Source organism: Neoarius graeffei, chromosome 14 (genome assembly GCF_027579695.1).
Source record: "Neoarius graeffei isolate fNeoGra1 chromosome 14, fNeoGra1.pri, whole genome shotgun sequence".
NCBI classification, from domain to species: Eukaryota; Metazoa; Chordata; class Actinopteri; order Siluriformes; family Ariidae; genus Neoarius; species Neoarius graeffei.
Genome location: NC_083582.1, coordinates 23,814,269 through 23,834,951, shown reverse-complemented (window position 1 = coordinate 23,834,951; position 20,683 = coordinate 23,814,269). Strand labels below are relative to the sequence as shown.

Genomic DNA, 20,683 nt, shown 5'->3' with positions numbered 1-20,683 from the left:
GTTTTTTTTTGAGTTGTTCAGGTTGTGTAAAATAGCGGTTGTCTTGCCTGTGAGCATCCTGTGAACGAAGTTTTTCATCTCTCAGGCTCATAAAGACTTATTTGCGGTCGACTATGACAGAAAAGAGACTATCAAGTTTGGCTGTACTCAGCATTGAATCAAAGCGCACAAAAGCATTAGATCTTGATAAATTTGTAAAGCGTTTTGCTGAGCAACATGGAAATCGCCGCATTCAGCTGTTGTAGGCATGACAAGTTCATGTTATGCTCACTGGTGAGCCTTTACAAAGCGTGAGGAAAAAAACTATAAAATGTGACACTGGTGTAAATGGTTTAAATCATGCTGAACTTGAAGCAGTGTTGTTATTGTTGTTTTTTAGTGTCTGTTCTTTTGCATATACAGTATAAAACTGTCCAGAAACGGTATAGACCTCATCTGAGAATGTGTGTTCTTCGTGAACAATAAAGGCATGAGATTAAGTTTATCTGTATGAGTTTGTAAATGGCAGTCTGTGCCCTTTTGTAGTGTGTACATACTATTTGTCGTCAAACTGTGATTAAATTCAGTATATATACACACATGTCTGTAATACGTTGCCACCCCTCAAAAATTCCTGCCCCCCTCTTGCCACCCCATAAATATTTTTCTAGATCCGCCCCTGATTTCACATAGGTGATGTCTTTAAGAAAATTGACAGACAGGGATTGGCCAGGTGTGTCCTCTGGGGTAGGTCTGTTAGATAGCACAAGCAGTAATATATACCTTTTTGTAAATAGCCCACTGTGTTGTACACAGGGGTGAAAATTAACTTCACAAAATATCAAACTTTACCGGCCACTGACAAATAAATGGTACAATTTACCGGCCACTCAACAGTAACTTATTAAGACATGTTTATGGAAAGTTATTTTGTACTGTATTAAATTCAAGATGTCACTGGTTGCAATTTTTTTTGTAACGTAGACTACGAAATGTACTTTTGCGCGCGTGCCGTGTCCCCGTGCATCCTTCTCACCTTTTTCACCCCTGACCAGTTTGCATGCCTGGTATATAGACGTCCAGTTGTAGTTCTAGGAGCATCTATTTTAGAGATGTGGTCATCATAGGAGCAGCCCATGACGTTGAAGGGACTGCAGCACACCAATGTAGCATTTCCTTGGTCTTGTGGCCAACTTCTTCAACCTTTCTCTTAATGTACGCTTCCTTATCCCTGGGACTGACTCGTGAGATTTTACATGGGGAAAGTCCAATAGCAGTGAAGCACTTATCCAATTGGTCTTTTATGTCTTCCTGTTGTACATAGTCAACATGATCATGATCAACATGCTCTTGCAATGGAACTTTGACTGACACTTTATACATATGCTTCTTGCACTGCATGCATACTTTCATTCCAGCCTTTACAGATGTCTTTCCAATGGCCTCTGCTTGGGACAGAGAGATGATGCGAAGATTTTTTTTCATAGGTCTTGCATGTAAGCCATATGGGTTGCTGCAGTTTTTTTGTAGAGAAGAGTAACAATCCAGGTTTATTTTCTTATGGTACAAACATATAGTTGCATCAGGTGGTACATCATCCTGCAGACTACACCTGTGCTTCAGGAGCATTTGGTCATCTTTTGACAGAGAAGTGATGGATACCAGTTGTCTTGGTCTGAAACAATAGAAGCATAACATGTCAAAATGATGGTCAATCAGCAAAGTTGCAAGAAAAGTATTAATGTAAAGTAAGTATTAAAGTAGTTAGACTTACATTGCATAACTCTTGGTGTAATCCAACCTGTGGCAGTCTTCAGCACATCCCAACACAGCTCCAATAAAACATGGAGCCAAAGATGCCATCTTGAAAACTGTGAGCCTGCTCATTCTAGTCATTTAAATAGTCAATCTGATTGCAAGTGGCTCGTTCTAAATACAGGTGTGAACATTTACTAGAGTGCCTTGGAATCTGATTGATGTGGGGATGGTATGAGACACTTGCATCCACATTATGTTCTGCAGTGTGCATGCTCAATTTGACACATTTCTGTTTCTATACCTAATGATTACATATAAGTTGACCTTCAAATATAGTTTATCATGAATCAAATGAAGCATTTTATTGAGTTTAAGCTGTATGTAATGAATTTAAGGCGTTCTCTTAGCATCTGGAAGTGCCTTCATAGACCATGAATGCTGTGTATGTGTGCAAACACCTCATTTTCAAAAAATCATTTTGCAACATTAAGGCAAAACACCATCACAATTTTTGGATATGTTAGAAACATATATCTAATCTTTCAAAAACAGCCAATTTTATGTTGGTGGGACCTATCATTTTTTGCTATACCATGCCAAAAATGGCACCAAATTATTTTTTCCAATTTTTAAACCTTAATATCTTCTAGACTATGCTTCACAGAGGGACAGTTTTTGAATACAAAGTGCACAGCATTTGTGGGAAGGTGCATGTGCAATATCAAGCCTCTGTCTTTAACATTATACTTTCAACAGTCCTTCAAATATGCTGCCAGATTTGAAGAGTTGAATTTTCGAGCAAATTCAAGCCGCCAGAACGCTATGATAAACCAAAAGCACATGTGTAAAAGTCCATCTACTACAAGTACTTTAGCCAGATAGTAGCCCTTGGAAATTTGAAAGACCTAGCTCAAATAGTTTTCTAGATACAGCAATGTGAAAGTGGCTCCCTAGAAAACTCTGCTGAAAACGTGTCTGGGGTTAGCTGCCTAAATATTTTTTTATGACAAAACTATAATGAGTTGGGAGCTGAAATTTGAGACTTTTCCTATTGGGAAGTGTGTGAACCTCGTGGAATTTTTTTCAGGTAAATCTGAGATGGTCGAGCGGGAGCATTCGGACGTTTGGCGTGGAATGACCCTTTTTTCATAATTTAATTCAAAAATATTCTATATTCATTACATGTAAAGTGAAATATTTAAAGCCTTTTTTGTTTTAATTTTGATGATTATGGCTTATAGCTCATGAAAATCAGAAATCCAGTATCTCATTATTAGAATATTCCCTAAGATCAATCAAAAAAAGGATTTGCAATACAGAAATGTCCAACTTCTGAAACGCATATTCATTTATACACTCAATACTTGGTTGGGGCTCCTTTACCATGAATTACTGTATCAATGTGGTGTGGCATGGAGGTGATCAGTCGGTGGCACTGCTGAGGTGTTATTGAAGCCCAGGTTGCTTTGATAGTGGCCTTCAGCGTATCTGTATTTTTGGGTCAGGTGTTTCTCATCTTCCTCTTGACAATACCCCATAGATTCTCTATGGGGTTCAGGTCAGGCAAGTTGGCTGGCCAATCAAACACAGTAATATCATGGTCAGCAAACCATTTGGTAGTAGTTTTGGCACTGCGGGTAGGTGCTAAGTCCTGCTGGAAAAGGAAATCAGCATCTCCAAAAAGCTCGTCCACAGATGGAAGCATGAAGTGCTCTAAAATCTCCTGGTAGATGGCTGTGTTGACTTTGGACTTGATAAAATACAGTGGACCAACACCAGCAGATGACATGGCACCCCAAATCATCACAGACTGGAAACTTCACGCTGGGCTTCAAACACCTTGGATTCTGTGGCTCTCCACTCTTCCTCCAGACTCTAGAACTGTGATTTCCAAATTAAATGCAAAATGTACTTTCATCTGAAAAGAGGACTTTGGACCACTGAGCAACAGTCCATTTCTTTCTCTCTCTTAGCCCAGATAAGACACTTCTGACATTGTCTCCGGCTCAGGAGTAGCTTGATATTAGGAATGCGAAAGTTGTATCCCCTTTCTTGAAGATGTCTGTTCGTGATGGGTCTTGATACACTGACACCAGCCTCAGTCCACTCCTTGTGAAGCTCTCCCAAGTTCTTGAATCAACTTTTCTTGACGGTCCTCTCAAGACTGCAGCCATCCCTGTTGCTTGTGCACCTTTTCCAGCCACCCTTTTTAGCAATGACCTTTTGTGGCTTACCTTCCTTGTGGAGGGCATCAGGGATCATCTGGACAACAGTCAAGTCAGCAGTTTTCCCCATGATTGTGGTTGTGTACTGAACTACACCGAGAGATACTGTTCATACTGTTTTTTACTCAAACTCGAAATGAAATATTCTAATATTTTGAGATGGGCTTTTTTTGTACTGTATGCCATACTGATTAAAATTAAAATAGAAAAATGCTTGAAACGTTTGTGTAAGGAGTATAATGTATAATATTTTTCATTTTCTTAAATAACTGATGGAAAATATTGAATTTTCACAATATTCTAATTTTTTGAGGTGTGTGTGTGTGTGTTGCCAAAAGTATTTGCTCACCCATGCAAATTATCAGAATCAGGTGTTCCAATCACTTCCATGGCCACAGGTGTATAAAATCAAGCACCTAGGCATGCAGAGTGTTTTTTTTTTTTTTTACAGTTTGGAGCTGGCCCCGTCTTCTTCCAACATGACTGTGCACAAAGCAAGGTCCATGAAGACATGGATGACAGTCTGGTATGGATGAACTTGACTGGCCTGCACAGAGTCCTGACCTCAACCCGATAGAACACCTTTGGGATGAATTAGAGCGGAGACTGAAGCTAGCCGCACACTACGCCGATTTTCAGCGTACCGAGCCAACTGAAGTCGCGAGTCAGGCGTAAAGACTAGTTTTCGATGGTACCGACTCATCTCACAGCCGATTTGAAAAACTAATCGGGAGCCAGACTGATCGGCGAGAGTCGCGAGCAATAGCCAATCATATCTTTCGCATATAACACGTGACATCATTAAACACAATTTCTAGCGCGAGAAATACGTGTTGGTAGCACCTAATGCAGGTATATACTGTAATTCCATAGACTGAAGCTTTATCCATAGACACAGTGGGCTGGAAAGCCACTCTGCTCAAGTTGTGTGGCTGAATTCCAAATCGCTTTAACTCCCCTATATAAGTACACTATTTAAGGTTGGAAATAATAGCTCATGCAGCCTAGATAGTGTGCTACATATTCCATGTTGTAATTTGTAATTCAGCCTGTAGCATCTTCAAGTGTTGGATTTAACAGTAACTATATCCAATAGCCAATCACAAAGCTATTAAGTTGTCACGTGATATTTAGCGGAATGTTTATGATGCTAGTTGGGGATATATGTGTGCCCTGTCGGGAGTCGGCTCTGAAATGGGTCGGTTCGGTACCGTGTGGATCGGCGTAGTGTGCGGCTAGCTTGAGAGCCAGGCCTTCTCGTCCAACATCAGTGTGTGACCTCACAAATGTGCTTCTGGAAGAATGGTGAAAAATTCCCATAAACACACACCTAAACCTCCTAAGTCTTCCCAGAAGAGTTGAAGCTGTTCTAGCTGCAAAGGGTGGACCGACATCATATTGAACCTTATGGATTAGGAATGGGATGTCACTTAAGCTCATATGAGAGTCAAGGTAGGTGAGCAAATACTTTTGGCAATAGTGTGTGTGTATATGTGTGTGTGTGTATGTGTGTGTGTATATATATGTATATATATATATATATATATGTGTGTGTATATATATACACACACACATCTCAATATCAGCTGGATAGTACAGTGGTAACGCTCACTAGGGTATTAGGCAGAAAAAGAAATTTACCAGTCAAAAATAATATTTTATATAATCCTGATAAGCGCCGCAGGTGCGAAGACGAGCGCCGCAGGCGCGAAGTCCCTCTAGGGGGGTCTGGGGGCATGCCCCCCCAGAAAATTTTTGAAATTTAGACTTCATTTCCTGCAGTCTAGGACATTTTCAGGGTGAAATGGCGTGTAATTTTTGATCAGAAATATTGCATATTTTTACTTTGTATTTTTTTCAGTTTCACTCCTGAATGTATCAGATGTATGTATGGTGTTTGATTTGGTAACAAAAGTGAAAAGAAAATAAACAACAATGAATTGTATATAATCTTTTGATCTAGTTACAGTATTTAATTAAAAAAAAAAAACCAACAGTATTCTATTTTACCATACCCCAATGAACCCCCCTTGTTAATCAATGTATCACACATACCTTTTCTGTCTTTTTGTGGAAAAACGAATCAGTTTTTGTCACATTCAATTTGGGGCGTTTGTTGGGATTCATCTTGATCCAGAAGAGTGAGTCAGCAAAAAAAAATGCGGTTCTCCCGCCAAGAAAGAGGAAACTACAATGCAGGGTGTTTGGCAATTTTCGACCAATCAGAATTCGCGATTTATTCAGTCCGCATGTTACAAGATTCAGTGCGGGCCAAAATGGTGGAAACGATGAAATATTCTGATTTTTCATTTCAAGTTTTCAGTATTTTTCGTATTAAACTGTGTTTCTTACGATTTGTAAATGATGGCGGAACCACACACGGACTGGCCATCGGGAGTAGCGGGAGTTTTCCCAGTGGGCCGGTGGTTCAGTGTGGGCCGGCGGAGAAAAAAAAAAAAAAAAAAAACAGTTGCGCGCTGGCCTTTAATATGATAAGCAATGTTAAGTTTCTTTAACAAACTGTTAACATTGCTTATCATATTAAAGGCCAGCGCGCAACTGTTTTTTTTTTTTTTTTTCTCCGCCGGCCCACGCTGAACCACCAGCCCACCGTGAAAACTCCCGCTACTCCCGATGGCCAGTCCGTGTGTGGGCGGAACATAACTGGATTTATCGGATGACATGTGGGAGTATTCATGTGCGAAAATTTTCGGCATTATCGTCCGTTTCAGTATCCGTCTGTGTGTATACTTGCCCGTTGAAATCGGCAATTGCCCGTCAAATTTACGGGTGGACGGGTCTCTGCCTAATACCTTAACGCTCACTGACTACGAGGCAGGAGATCGGGGTTCGAATCCCGGTCGGGGCAAAACATCATCCAGTAAGGGTCCTTAGGCAAAAACCCCTCATGATATATCAGCCTACCTCAGGAATGAGTGAAGACATAACCGATAGTCATACCGGCTCAGACATCGCCCGGGTCAACAAGGTCTGCGTCAGTTGCTAGGGAACCAGGGCAAACTGATGAGAAATGGGCTACTGGAACAAGACATCGATGGACGAGGACAGAAAATACGGAATTGCTGGAATGCTACTATACAAGCAATCCCAGAGAGAGGGGATACATGCAGCGAATGTGGGACCATTGGATACTTCGAAACCCACAATCAAGGCTAACAGTGTTCCAACATCCGTAATCAAAATCTACTATCACAACTAGAGATTAATGAAATACAACAACGATGCTACGGCAAGGGGGAGCCAGGAAGACAGGTCAGCGGGGAGATGTCATCATCCCCACAACCAGAGATTGGGTACCAAGCCCCAACAGCTAACAGCCTCAACACAAGAGCTGCTGACCTGAGAAGGAAGATCGTGACCCAACTGGAAACCTGGAGCCCCCGACGAATACCGAAGCTGAGTTGCCAAGTACCTTCAGAAGATCTACTAGTAGATGTGAATGCTGCTCTGAAGACAATCTCCACAAGAACCATCATTGAGACCAACAAGCTGATACACAGTACAGCAACAGTAATCATGGAGATGCTTGGACACAAGGTGGGCTCGGGACATAAACAGTATCCACCATGGAAGAGACTATTAGAGACCAAGATAATGGCAGCACAGAGAGAAGTTAGCCAGCTAGCTGAACTACAGAAAGGGAACATGGTGAATAAAGGGGCACCCAGGAAGTACAACTCACTCTCCATACCAGAGGCACTCGAAACTGCCAAACCGTGACTAACAGCTCGGTTGAAGAGATACACCAAGGAGGGAGAGGCCAGGAGAATAAACAAGCTGTTCTCCACTGAACCAGCCAAGGTGTACTCTCAGTGGAGGTACCGGTCAGACCCACCAAGAGCTGAGGTGGAAAAAATACTGGAAAGACATATGGGAAAGAAAGGCATCACACAACACCGATGCCCAATGGTTAGTGGACCTAAGAGCTGACCACAGCAACCTCCCAGAACAAGAACCAGTAACCATCTCAATGGCAGATGTCAAAGATGAAGAGCTGGACAGTACCAGGCCCCGATATGATCCATACGTACTGGCTGAAGAAGCTAACTGCACTCCATGAATGCCTAGTAGCACAGATGAACCAGCTGCTGAGGGATGGGACCCACCCAGAATGGCTAACCCAAGGCAGGACAGTCCTAATCATGAAGGACCCCCAGAAGGGACCCATCCCATCCAACTACCGGCCAATTACCTGTCTCTGCACAACATGGAAGGCCCTGTCAGGCATCATTGCGGCAAAAATGAGTAAGCATGTGGCTCAATACATGAGCGAGGCACAGAAAGGGATTGGCAGTAACACCAGAGGAGCCAAGCACCAGCTACTGGTCGATAGAACAGTTGCCCGAGACTGTAAGAAGAGACAGACCAACCTGTGCACTGCCTGGATTGACTACAAGAAAGCCTACGACTCAATGCCACACACATGGATACTGGAATGTCTGGAACTGTATAAGATCAACAGGAACCTAAGGACCTTCATCCAGAACTCAATGGAAATGTGGAAGACAACCCTAGAGGCCAACTCAAAACCCATTGCCCAAGTCAACATCAAGTGTGGCATATACCAAGGAGATGCGCTATCACCACTGCTGTTCTGCATAGGCCTGAACCCCCTCAGTCGGATCATCACGAAGAGCGGCTACGGGTACCGATTCCGTAGTGGGGCAACAATCGGCCACCTGCTCTACATGGATGACATCAAGCTGTATGCCAGGAACGAGCGAGAAATAGACTCGCTGATCCACACCACCCGGATCTACAGCGATGACATAGGGATGTCATTCGGATTGGACAAGTGTGGCCGGATGGTCTCAGAGAGGCAAGATGGTCCGAACTGAGGGGATTGACCTACCAGAGGGCAACATAGGTGATATCCAAGACAGCTACAAGTACCTTGGCATCCCACAGGCTAATGGAAACCATGAAGAGGCCACAAGGAAGTCAACCACAGCCAAATACCTCCAGAGAGTAAGGCATGTCCTGAAAAGTCAGCTGAATGGTAAGAACAAGGTCCGAGCCATTAACATGTATGCACTACCAGTCATCAGATACCCCACTGGTATCATCAACTGGCCAAAGGAGGAGATAGAAGCCACAGATATCAAGATTAGAAAGCTCCTCACCATGCATGGAGGGTTCCACCCCAAGTCCAGCACCCTGAGACTATACACTAAGCGGAAAGAGGGAGGCCGAGGGCTAGTGAGCATCAAGACCACGGTCCAGGATGAAACATCGAAAATCCGAGAATACATCAGAAAGATGGCCCCAAAGAATGAACTGATAAGTGAATGTCTCAGGCAGCAGAACCCTGATGAGAGTGCAGAGGAGGAGGAGGAGGAACAGACAACCTGGAGGGACAATCCCCTACATGGCATGTACCACCGTCAGATAGAGGAAGTGGCTGATATCAAGAAATCCTACCAGTGGCTGGATAATGCAGGACTGACAGACAGCACAGAGGCACTAATCATGGCAGCACAAGAACAGGCCATAAGCACAAGAGCCATAGAGGCCAGGATCTACCAGAGTAGATCAGACCCAAGATGCAGACTGTGCAAAGAAGCCACTGAAACAGTCCAGCACATAGTAGCAGGGTGTAAGATGCTAGCTGGATCAGCGTACATGGAGAGGCACAACCAAGTGGCTGGGATAGTATACAGGAACATCTGCAACCAGTATGGAATAGAAGTACCCAAGTCCCAATGGGCCATACCACAGAAGGTGGCTGAGAACAACAGGGCCAAGGTTCTGTGGGACTTCAGCTTCCAGACTGACAAACAGATCCTGGCTAACCAACTGGACATAGTGGTGGTGGACAAAGAGCAGAAGAGGGTGGTGGTGATAATGTGGCGATCCCAGCTGACGCCAACATCAGGAAGAAGGAACATGAGAAACTTGAGAAGTATCAAGGGTTGAAAGAGCAGCTGGAACGGATGTGGAAGGTCAAGGGCTGCGTGGTCCCTGTGGTAGTGGGGGCACTTGGGGCAGTAACCCCCAAACTGGGAGAGTGGCTCCAGCAAATCCCAGGAACAACATCTGAAGCCTCAGTCCAGAAGAGCGCAGTCCTAGGAACATCGAAGATACTGCACAGAACCCTCAAACTCCCAGGCCTCTGGTAGAGGACCCGAGCTTGAAGATGACATTCTATCGGGTTGAGGTCAGGACTCTGTGCAGGCCAGTCAAGTTCATCCATACCAGACTGTCATCCATGTCTTTATGGACCTTGCTTTGTGCACTGGTGCACAGTCATGTTGGAAGAGGAAGGGGCCAGCTCCAAACTGTTCCCACAAAGTTGGGAGCATGGAATTGTCCAAAATGTCTTGGTATGCTGAAGCATTCAGAGTTCCTTTCACTGGAACTAAGGGGCCAAGCTCAGCTCCTGAAAAACAACCCCACACCATAATCCCCCCCACACACACACCAAACTTTACGCTTGGCACATTGCAGTCAGACAAGTATCGTTTTCCTGGCAACCGCCAAACCCAGACTCATCCATCAGATTGCCAGATGGAGAAGCGTGATTAGTCACTCCAGAGAACGCATCTCCACTGCTCTAGAGTCCAGTGGCAGTGTGCTTTACACCACTGCATCCGACGCTTTGCATTGCACTTGATGTATGGCTTGGATGCAGCAGCTCGACCATGGAAACCCATTCCATGAAGCTCTCTGCGCACTGTTCTTGAGCTAATCTGGAGGCCACATGAAGTATGGAGGTCTGTAGTGATTGACTCTGCAGAAAGTTGGCGACCTCCTCGCACTATGCGCATCAGCATCTGCTGACCCTGCTCCGTCAGTTTACGTTGCCTACCACTTCGTGGCGGAGTTGCTGTCGTTCCCAAACACTTCCATTTTCTTATAATACAGTTGACTGTGGAATATTTAGGAGCGAGGAAATTTCACAACTGGATTTGTTGCACAGGTGGCATCCCATCACAGTTCCACGCTGGAATTCACTGAGCTCCTGAGAGAGACCCATTCTTTCACAAATGTTTGTAAAAACAGTCTGCATGCCTAGGTGCTTGATTTTATACACCTGTGGCCTTGGAAGTGATTGGAACACCTGATTCTGGTAATTTGGATGGGTGAGCAAATACTTTTGACAATAGTGTGTGCGTGCTTCATCTTGACAGATGTTAGCCGTCTCACTGCTCCACTTCATCTGTGCTTGCAAAAGATGTTTCACGAACTGTCATTCTCATCCCCCTTTCTTCCATGTGCTCAAAGATGGCTCTTCAGCCCAGCAGATGATCTACAAGGTCTCAAACATATGTGGCATATAAAATCCAATGTCCTGACAGGGTTAACAATGTCTGTATGACTGATTTCCGATGGACTGCCATATGTCGTTTCAGACCAGCTGTTGTTTTGCAAGTTCTCCCGTACGCTCCATGTTCTTTCCTTAGGTCGTGTAGGGAGAGGGTTTATGAATGCCTTGTGCCCTTTCATGGAATTTCATATGATTTGACATAGCCAGCCTTCGAAAGGAGAGTGCAACCACAGGTTTCACATTGAAATTAATGAGTCTGATTGTGGTCTGCATCGAGAAATCACAATCTTGGAATCACTTGGTAAGGTGCTGGCTCAGCTTCTGTTAAACTGACTCCTGGAAGACACATGCCCTACTGTTATACCAGAAACTCCATGCGGTTTCAGAAGGGGAACTATGGATGTGATGTTCACTGCAAGACAGTTGCAGGAGAAGTGCATTGAAAAGCAAGTACCATTTTATCAGGTCTTTGTTGATCTAACAAAGGCTTTTGATACAGTGAACAGAGAAGCTTTGTGGAAGATTCTTGGAGAAAATGGAGGCCCACCAAAATTTGTCAATATGATACGACAACTGTGTTGAAACATGAAAGCCAGAGTAAATTTTAATAGACAGCTATCTGAGGAAATCACTGTGGATAATGGTGTTAAACAGGGTGACGTACTAGCTCCATCCCGGTTTTCGATTTACTTTGCAGTATTACTCGTGTGTGTGTGTACACGCAGTGCCTTGCAAAAGTATTCATCCCCCTTGGTGCTTGTCCTGTTTTATTGTATTATAAGCTGGAATTAAAATGGATTTTTGTGGTGTTAGCACCATTTTGATTTACACAACATGCCTACCACTTTAAAGGTGCATTTTTTTTTTGTTTTTGTCTTTTTTTTGTTTTGTTTTTATTGTGATGCAAACAAGATGAAAAAATAGAAATCTGGAATGTGCATAAGTATCCCCCCCCCCCCCCCCCCCCCCCCCCCCCCCCCCCCCAGAAAAAAGTCAATACTTCATAGAGCCACCTTTTGCTGCAATTACAGCTGCAAGTCTCTTGGAGTATGTCTCCATTAACTTGGCACATCTAGCCACTGGGATTTTTGCCCATTCCTCAAGGCAAAACTGTTTCAACTCCAAGTTAGATGGGTTGTGTTGGTGTACAGCAATCAAGTTGTGCCACAGATTCTCAATTGGATTTGAGGTCTGGGCTTTGACTAGGCCATTCCAAGATATTTAAATGTTTCCCTTTACACCATTCCAGTGTAGCTTTAGCAGTATGTTTAGGGTCATTGCCCTGCTAGACCGTGAACGTTCGTTGCTGACTCAAACAGGTTTTCCTCCAGAACTGCCCTGTATTTAGTGCCATCCATTTTTCCTTCAGTCCTGACCAGCTTTCCTGTTCCTGCAAATGAAAAACATTCCCCACAGCATGATGCCGCTGCCACCACCATGCTTCATTGTCAGGATGTTGTTCTCAGGGTGTTGGATTTGTGCCACACATGGCATTTCCCATGATGGCCAAAAAGTTCAATTTTTGTCTCCTTTGACCAGAGACTGTTCCATGTGTTTTGGGGATTCTGCCACATGCTGTTGGGCAAACTCCAAACGCGTTTTTTTTTTTTCTTCCCCCTCTCTCTTCTGGCCACTCTTCCAAAAAGCCCCACTCTGTGTGGAGTGTATGGCTTAAAGTGGTCCTGTGGACAGATACTCCCATCTTTGCAGCTCCTTCAGTGTTACTGTTGCTGTTTCTTGTTGCATCTCTGATTAATGCCCTCCTTGCCCAGTCTGAGAGTTTTGGTGGGTGGTCTTCTCTTGTCAGGTTTGTAGTGGTGCCATATTCTTTCCATTTTGCTCTAAAGGATTTAATGGTGCTCCCTGGGATATTCAAAGTTTTGGATTTATTTATTTATGACCCAACCCTGATCTATACTTCTCCAGGACTTTGTTTCTGACCTGTTTGGAGTGCTCCTTGGTTTTCATGTTGCTTGCTAAGTAGTGTTGCAGAGTCAGGGTCCTTCCAGAACAGGCTGAGTTATACAGACATTTTGACAGATCTTGTGACACTTGGGTTGCACACAGGTGGATCTTAACTAATTATGTGACTTATGGAGTGAATTGGTTGGACCAGCTTTTATTTAGGGGTTTCATACGAAAGGGGGTGAATACTTATGCACACGAGAGTTTTGTTTTTCATCTTAATGAATGTTTTTATGAGACAATGTGCACCTTTAAAGTTGTAGGCATGTTGTGTAAATCAAATGGTGCGAACCCCCCCCAAAATCCATTTTAATTCCAGCTTGTAATGCAATAAAACAGGACAAACACAAAGGGGGATGAATACTTTTGCAAGTGTGCGCGCGCGTGCACACAGACACACTTAAGTTTTGTGAACCCTTTAGAATTTTCTATATTTCTGCATAAATATGACCTAAAACATCAGATTTTCACACAAGTCCTAAAAGTAGATAAAGAGAACCCAGTTAAACAAATGAGACATATTATACTTGGTCATTTATGCATTGAGGAAAATGATCCAATATTACATATCTGTGAGTGGCAAAAGTATGTGAACCTTTTGCTTTCAGTATCTGGTGTGACCACCTTGTGCAGCAATAACTGCAACTAAACATTTCTGGTAACTGTTGATCAGTCCTGCACACCGGCTTGGAGGAATTTTAGCTCTTTCCTCTGTACAAAACAGCTTCAACTCTGGGATATTGGTGGGTTTCCTCACATGAACTGCTCGCTTCAGGTCCTTCCACAACATTTCGACTGGATTAAAGTCAAGACTTGGCCATTCCAAAACATTAACTTTTTATTCTTCTTTAACCATTCTTTGGGAGAACGACTTGTGTGCTTAGGGTCGTTATCTTACTGCATGATCCACCTTCTCTTGAGATTCAGTTCATGGACAGATGTCCTGACATTTTTCCTTTACAATTTGATGGTATAATTCAGAATTCATTGTTCCATGAATGATGGCAAGCTGTCCTGGCCCAAATGCAGCAAAACAGGCCCGAACCATGATGATACCACCCCCATGTTTCGCAGATAGGATAAGGTTCTTTTGCTGGAATGCAGTGTTTTTTCCTTTCTCCAAACATGGCGCTTCTCATTTAAACCAAAAAGTTCTATTTTGGTCTCATCTGTCCACAAAACATTTTTCCAATGGCCTTCTGGCTTGTCCACATGATCTTCAGCAAACTGCAGACGACAGCAATGTTCTTTTTGGAGAGCAGTGGCTCTTTCCTTGCAACCCTGCCATGCACACCATTTGTTCAGTGTTCTCCTGATGGTGGACTCATGAACATTAACATTAGCCAATGTGAGAGGGGCCTTCAGTTGCTTAGAAGTTACCTTGGAGTCCTTTGTGACCTCACTGACTATTACATGCCTTGCTCTTGGAGTGATCTTTGTTGGTCGACCACTCCTGGGGAGGGTAACAATGGTCTTGAATTTCCTCCATTTGTACACAATCTGTCTGTGGATTTGTGGAGTCCAAACTCTTTAGAGATGGGTTTTGTAAGCTTTTCCAGCCTGATGAGCATCAACGCTTTTTCTGAGGTCTTCGGAAATCTCCTTTGTTCATGCCATGACACTTCCACAAATGTGTTGTGAATATCAGTCTTTGATAGATCCCCCTGTTCTTGAAATAAAACAGGGTGCCCACTCGCACCCTATTGTCATCCCATTGATTGAAAACACCTGACTAATTTCACCTTCAAATTAACTGTTAATCATAGAGGTTCACATACTTTTTCCACTTAGTTATGTAATATTGGATCATTTTCCTCAATAAATAAATGACAAAGTATAATTTTGTCTCATTTGTTTAACTGGGTTCTCTCTATCTACTTGTCTGAAAATCTGTTTTAGGTCATTTATGCAGAAATATAGAAAATTTCTAAAGGGTTAAAAAAAATTGTGATTTACGTTCTATAATGAGCACACAGCAGAAGTCCATGCACATTAAGAGGCAAACGCATTATGATTAGCTATTACACTGAAAATAAATGAGCTCAACTTGATCAAGTGTCAAATAGCGAGGAGTGAGAAAGTAACTGAGGGGAAATTGGTCACAATGTTCAGGCACATCTCTGATTTGGAAAAATTAAACAAGACAAGCATCATCCATGTTTTGTGTCAAAACATGTTGAGTGTTGGCTTCTGTAACTTTTGGATACATTGTACACTGATCACGATTCATTTTCATTGTAAGTGCATTAGACGAAAATGTGCTTTTTACTCTTTCATTCGGCTGTGTTCTCCAACTGCAAATGGTTGTTGGGTGGAAAGCAAAAGATATGAGCAAGAAGCCATTTGGGATTCAGTTTAAGTGTGAGATAAATATTGAGTTAGCACTATCATGCATATTATTCACACCTCCGAGGGAATGATTTCATGGAACTAAAACAATATATTTTGGTCTTAATTCAGCAACCTCTTTTTTTTTTTTTTTTTTGGTGGTTGTTGCTGTTGGGCTCTTTATTTTACTGCCCACTTGCATGTACTTGTTTTATGCAGCAGGATGGGGAAATTTAGTTTGAAGTTTTCCTTGGTTGAAAGGTCGTTATGTTGGAGTAACGTTACTGTATTGCATCCCCAGTGTATGACTATTTTCATGACCTGTGTGTTTCTCCCACAGCTTGCCAATCGGGCAAGGACGGAAAAGGAAGACAAGTTGTCCCAAGCCTATGCAATCAGCGCTGGGGTTTCAGTTGAGGGCCAGCAACTATTCCAAACTATACATAAAACGTAAGACAACACCATCTTCTCATCAGCCATAGCTGTGGGTGTGTGCGTGAGTGACGTATGTTTTGGGGGGGGGTGTATGAGGGCATGTTATGTCGACACTCATGCTGAACTTGTCAACATTTTTATTCATGTAAGATAAGTAAGGAAATACTTTGTGTAATGTTTTTATGGGAGACTAATGATGTGGCAGTGTGATAGTCAAAGGTACTGTTACTACCCCCACTTTCACCATTTTCTTCCCAAACTGTTTTTGTTCTACCCCAACAATTAACCAAGAAGTAATTATCAAACATCAGTTTATATCTGCTTGATTACGTTTAAAATTGTAGAATGTCCATGATACCAGTTGTCGCTCACTTTACAGCAAATGTCAAGTCACTAGATTCTTATTGTCTCTCTTTCTGTTGAAACTAATGAGACAACAAACCCTGCAGCTTGTCATTTTGCAGCAAAACCCTGGAATCACAAACTCCTCTGTCCTGAATACTGTGCTGTGGCAGAAAAATGACTGACTCTTGGGGCCTCTGCATGCTCTTGCGACAAGGCTTTCGCAGACAGCTTTTCGCAGACAGTTGCAATTTATTGTTGAGCGGGGAGTAATAGGCGTGCGCGATGTTATTCACCGCCACAACGCAAGGGGGCGTGAAGTCGCGAAATCGCTAGGAGTGGTTGGTGGGTGTGGTTAGTGGAGTGTTTATCCTCTGGTTACTTATGACTAGAACTGGAGTCGTATAGATGTACATACTTCCTCGATCAACCGCTCTTCGTGCTGCTCCATCTTCGCTCGTGTTTTTAAAAATGGCAGTCGTGAAAACAAACCAAACCGGGAAAGTAGGGAAGCGGAAGTGCGTGTACAGCGGATGTAGAGTGGACCAATTAGAGCCCTCTTGTCTGCGACGCTGTCTGCGAGGCTTCTGCGGTGGTCGCAATTTTTGGGAGGTGCGTGCAGAGCGTCTGCGAAGGTGGGGGGGCTACGCAGACGCTATCTGCAAGGACTGGGTTGTCAGCATAAATTGGCCTTTAGGAAGCACTGAAACTAGAGACTCCTCCTATAAATATTAAACGGAGGTGGGGGTGTGAAACTTCCTCGGAAATGCAGAAAATCAGGGTTTTAAACATTTGTATTTCGGGTATAAAAAAAAAAAAGGAGAGATTTCCATGTAAACTAAATTATTTTTTTTAATTGCTTAGTTTTTCCACTTGAAAATATTGCGAAGTGAATGCAGTGGCAGTTTGCTGTGGAACTGTCTGGATTTTAAGACCAATAAACACTTCCAGGAGAAGGAAGCTGAAATTCGCCTGGACTCTTTGCCGTCCTGCTACAGCAGCATGCGATGCAGAGGTCGCGTGAACATTGCTAATGACAAACGGTGCGTGTCGGGAAGATTAACAGTGCACGCTAGGGGAAACCAGCAAGAGTGAAATTAGATTTTTTTTTTTAAAGCATCAACAAAAAAATCCCACCTCTTCCCTTTAGTTCTCCCTCCGAAGCCACTCCTCCAAAACACATGAATGTGCACTGCTTGATTTACGGCTGGAGGGAGGAGTCCATGAGAGAGTGTGTGTGTGTGTTGGGGGAAAGGAGTGTAGCGCATCGTCATGTTCAACTAATAAAATTTCTCCTCTCCTCCACAAAAAAAGGGGAAAAAATTTTCAAAACAAGCCAGGTAACTCCCTCAATTGGCCATCTTTGAAAAGACGTACTGATGTTCACTCTGGTTTGACTTCTTGCTGTTGCTGCCTTCACATGCTCATCAGCAGGTCCCACAGTATTACAAGTATGTCATGTTCAAATGCTTTTTTCTCGCCATGAAATGAAAAATGGCGGCTGCAAGATTCCTCCTTTCTTATTTATTAGGGAAATCCTATTTTGTTTGTTATAGCATTGTTCTATATTGAATCAAGTGTACACAATTATAGATCAGATTATGTACACAAGCAACAGCTAACGATAGTTGTATTGCTAAAAATAAAATTGCGTACCATCCAGTACTGAAACTGACCTCTGCCATATGGAAAGTTTGAAGGTCGTCCCAACTCAGAAACACTGGTATCAGTTATTTTTTAAGTTCCCACTCAATTACTAGTTGAAGGGCATTTTGTGTGCACCTTCCAAATTGGCATCTTCTATTTCATCATTATTCTGTTAGCAAGTGAAGGCAGCATTTATCCAACAACTTTATTTATTGGTCCATGCACGTCGCTGCTTCTCCCACAGTTCTTCACCGATTTTGATTCTTTCTGGCATGAAGGTAGGGGTACCTAAGTTGCATATAACTTCTATCCGGATTTGGGCTAGTGAGCTATGCAATCATTGATGGTCTCATTAAGAAAATGAAAAATGTTTTATTTAACTACAGGAATATTTATGTTGCTAATGGGAAAATGTTGCTTTTATTTTGTAAGAAGATTTTCATTTAATTTTTGTTAAATATAATGGGGAAAATCAAATCGTGAACCCAGTATTGTGACTTGGATTGTGAATTGTTAGATGCATAGTTATTTATTAATTTTCAGCTGTGGTCGGATTGGATTTTCTTAAAGCCTTCCTTAAAAGATGCTTTGAATAAAAGCTGGCGAATGAAAGTGCAGGTTTGATAGTTATTTGTTGGGAATCGTGGTGTTAAAGCTAGACGGCCTTTTGATTTTCATAAAATCGGTGAAATTTACCTCTGAAATTTGGTCATTGTGATGCATGTTTATTTCTATAATCTCAAAAAAGGCCATTCTGTGGCTGGGAAGTCACTTAATTTGAAGGGATTCCCGAGCAAATAGGATGCATGAAATCGCTTGCTTCACACAGTCAAGCAGACAGAGGAAGTCTGTGTGCTCATGCACAGGTTTACCACCTTTTGGGTTTTACAGCAGCTGGCATCCACAGTGTTGCATTACTGCCATCTACAGGTTTACCTTGACTGTGCATGGACTTCATTCCGTCACTAAAAGAGCAGCTGCTTATAGAGGTGCTCGCTGACCGCTGATATTTGTTAGTTTGGTCCTGTGTCTCTCTTCTTGCTTTGTTACTATAGTCGGTCTTCGACGTCTCCTTTGCACACTCGCATCCTCCTTTTTTTTTTTTTTTTCTTGTTTCAAATTTGTATCCCACAATGCTTTGCATGAATGGGGAAAGCCTACGTATGACACAGTATCTTGAATTGGGTCATGGTGAAGCTGGAAAAAATAGCAGAGAATTTATGGCCAAATTCATTAATTGTTCGATTTAAAAAAAAAAAAAACCTAATAAAATTTGAAGTCTGTGATTCAAATTCAGTAGCTTTTGGTCCACTAAACAAAAATAATTAGTTGTCGGGGATAATTCTTTTTATTAACTACACTTAAAATCTGAAAGGCAGTCTACTTTTAATGATTGAGCTGAACCATGAGCTACTGTGAGTGATCAGTACTAAGATTGTCTTTGTAAGTAATGTTAGCATTATAACAATGGGCAACATGATGTACTGTCATGCTGATATTCTTGTCATTCTACTTGATGTGGAGGAAAATGCATAGTAGTTAATATCCTGCTTTGATGTTTGTAACATTGCAGGTTTTTTATTTTTTTTTGGGGGGAGGGGCTTCTTTTGTTTTAATTTAAATACAACTGAGTAAATTTGTAGTTTTGAAACTTTATGGCCATTTTATTTGTCAATCATTTACAAATGGTAACTTATTTCTGAACCTCTTTCCCTCTTCCAGCATTAAAGACTGTAAATGGCAAGAGAAGAACATTATTGTGATGGATGACGTCATAATCTCACCACCCTATCAGGTGGAAAACTGCAAAGGCAAAGAAGGAAGTGCTTTAAGTCATATACGCAAAATTGTAAGTTTTTTCATTCTATTTAACAGTGTATCATTCAGTGAAATACTGTTGTATTTATTGCATCTTTCCCATATATACATCAAGTTTATGCTGATATTTACATTGGCATTACATTTCAAATGTGTTATTTACATACATTTTGAAAGTCTTGTTTCATGACAATACAATAACTGTGGTTCCCAAAATAAACCCCTGAAATAAATAATTTGATAGTAGTAGTTCTGAGTGTGAGGAGTGTAAACCTATAAATAGTCAGGAAGATAAATTGGACCTAGTCCACACCAACATGCAGCAATTTGAAAACAAGTCAGTTTATTTGTAAAGTGCTTTTAACAATAGACATTTGTTGCACTGAAGCTTTGCAGAAAAATAAAGATTTTAAACATATGAACTAAAAACTTTATCCCTAATGAGCAAGCCTGAGTTGACAGTGGAAAGGGGAAAAACTCCAACTTGATACTCACTGAACGAATAAGCTCTGACTTGGCCAAATATATAAAGAATATTACATGGTTGCATGAAGATGTGCAGGTTTGCCACTTGAAGATAAATTTCATATCTTTGTGCCACCATATGATGTTTTTATATTATATGGAGACATCCACAAAAAAAAAAGCTTATCAAAATTTTAATTTTGAACTGGTTCGCCATTTTGACAATGCGCGTTTATGCCGCTTTTCCACTACAAACGCGGCTGAGCCGTGCTGAGTCGAGCTGAGCGGGGCTGTTGGAGTTGCATTTCGACTACAACCGCGCTGAACCGTGCTGGCTGGAAGTGGGTGGACACATTGGGTGGAGTTAGCGAAAGTGGGTGGACGTCACGTGATGTCGTTAAGCAGCGCAAACAGTAACATCAGTGACAGTGGT

At 42.2% G+C, this 20,683-nt stretch overlaps 1 protein-coding gene across 1 annotated transcript in view; it reads left to right on the top strand.

The window, feature by feature from the left end:
- lsm12b (LSM12 homolog b) overlaps window positions 1–20,683 on the top strand; it is a 98,645-nt gene that overhangs the window by 64,878 nt on the left and 13,084 nt on the right. Inside the window, exons 3-4 of the mRNA XM_060939452.1 lie at window positions 15,884–15,993; window positions 19,690–19,816. Coding sequence (XP_060795435.1) covers window positions 15,884–15,993; window positions 19,690–19,816 — 237 coding nt within the window. The remainder of the gene's footprint in view (window positions 1–15,883; window positions 15,994–19,689; window positions 19,817–20,683) is intronic.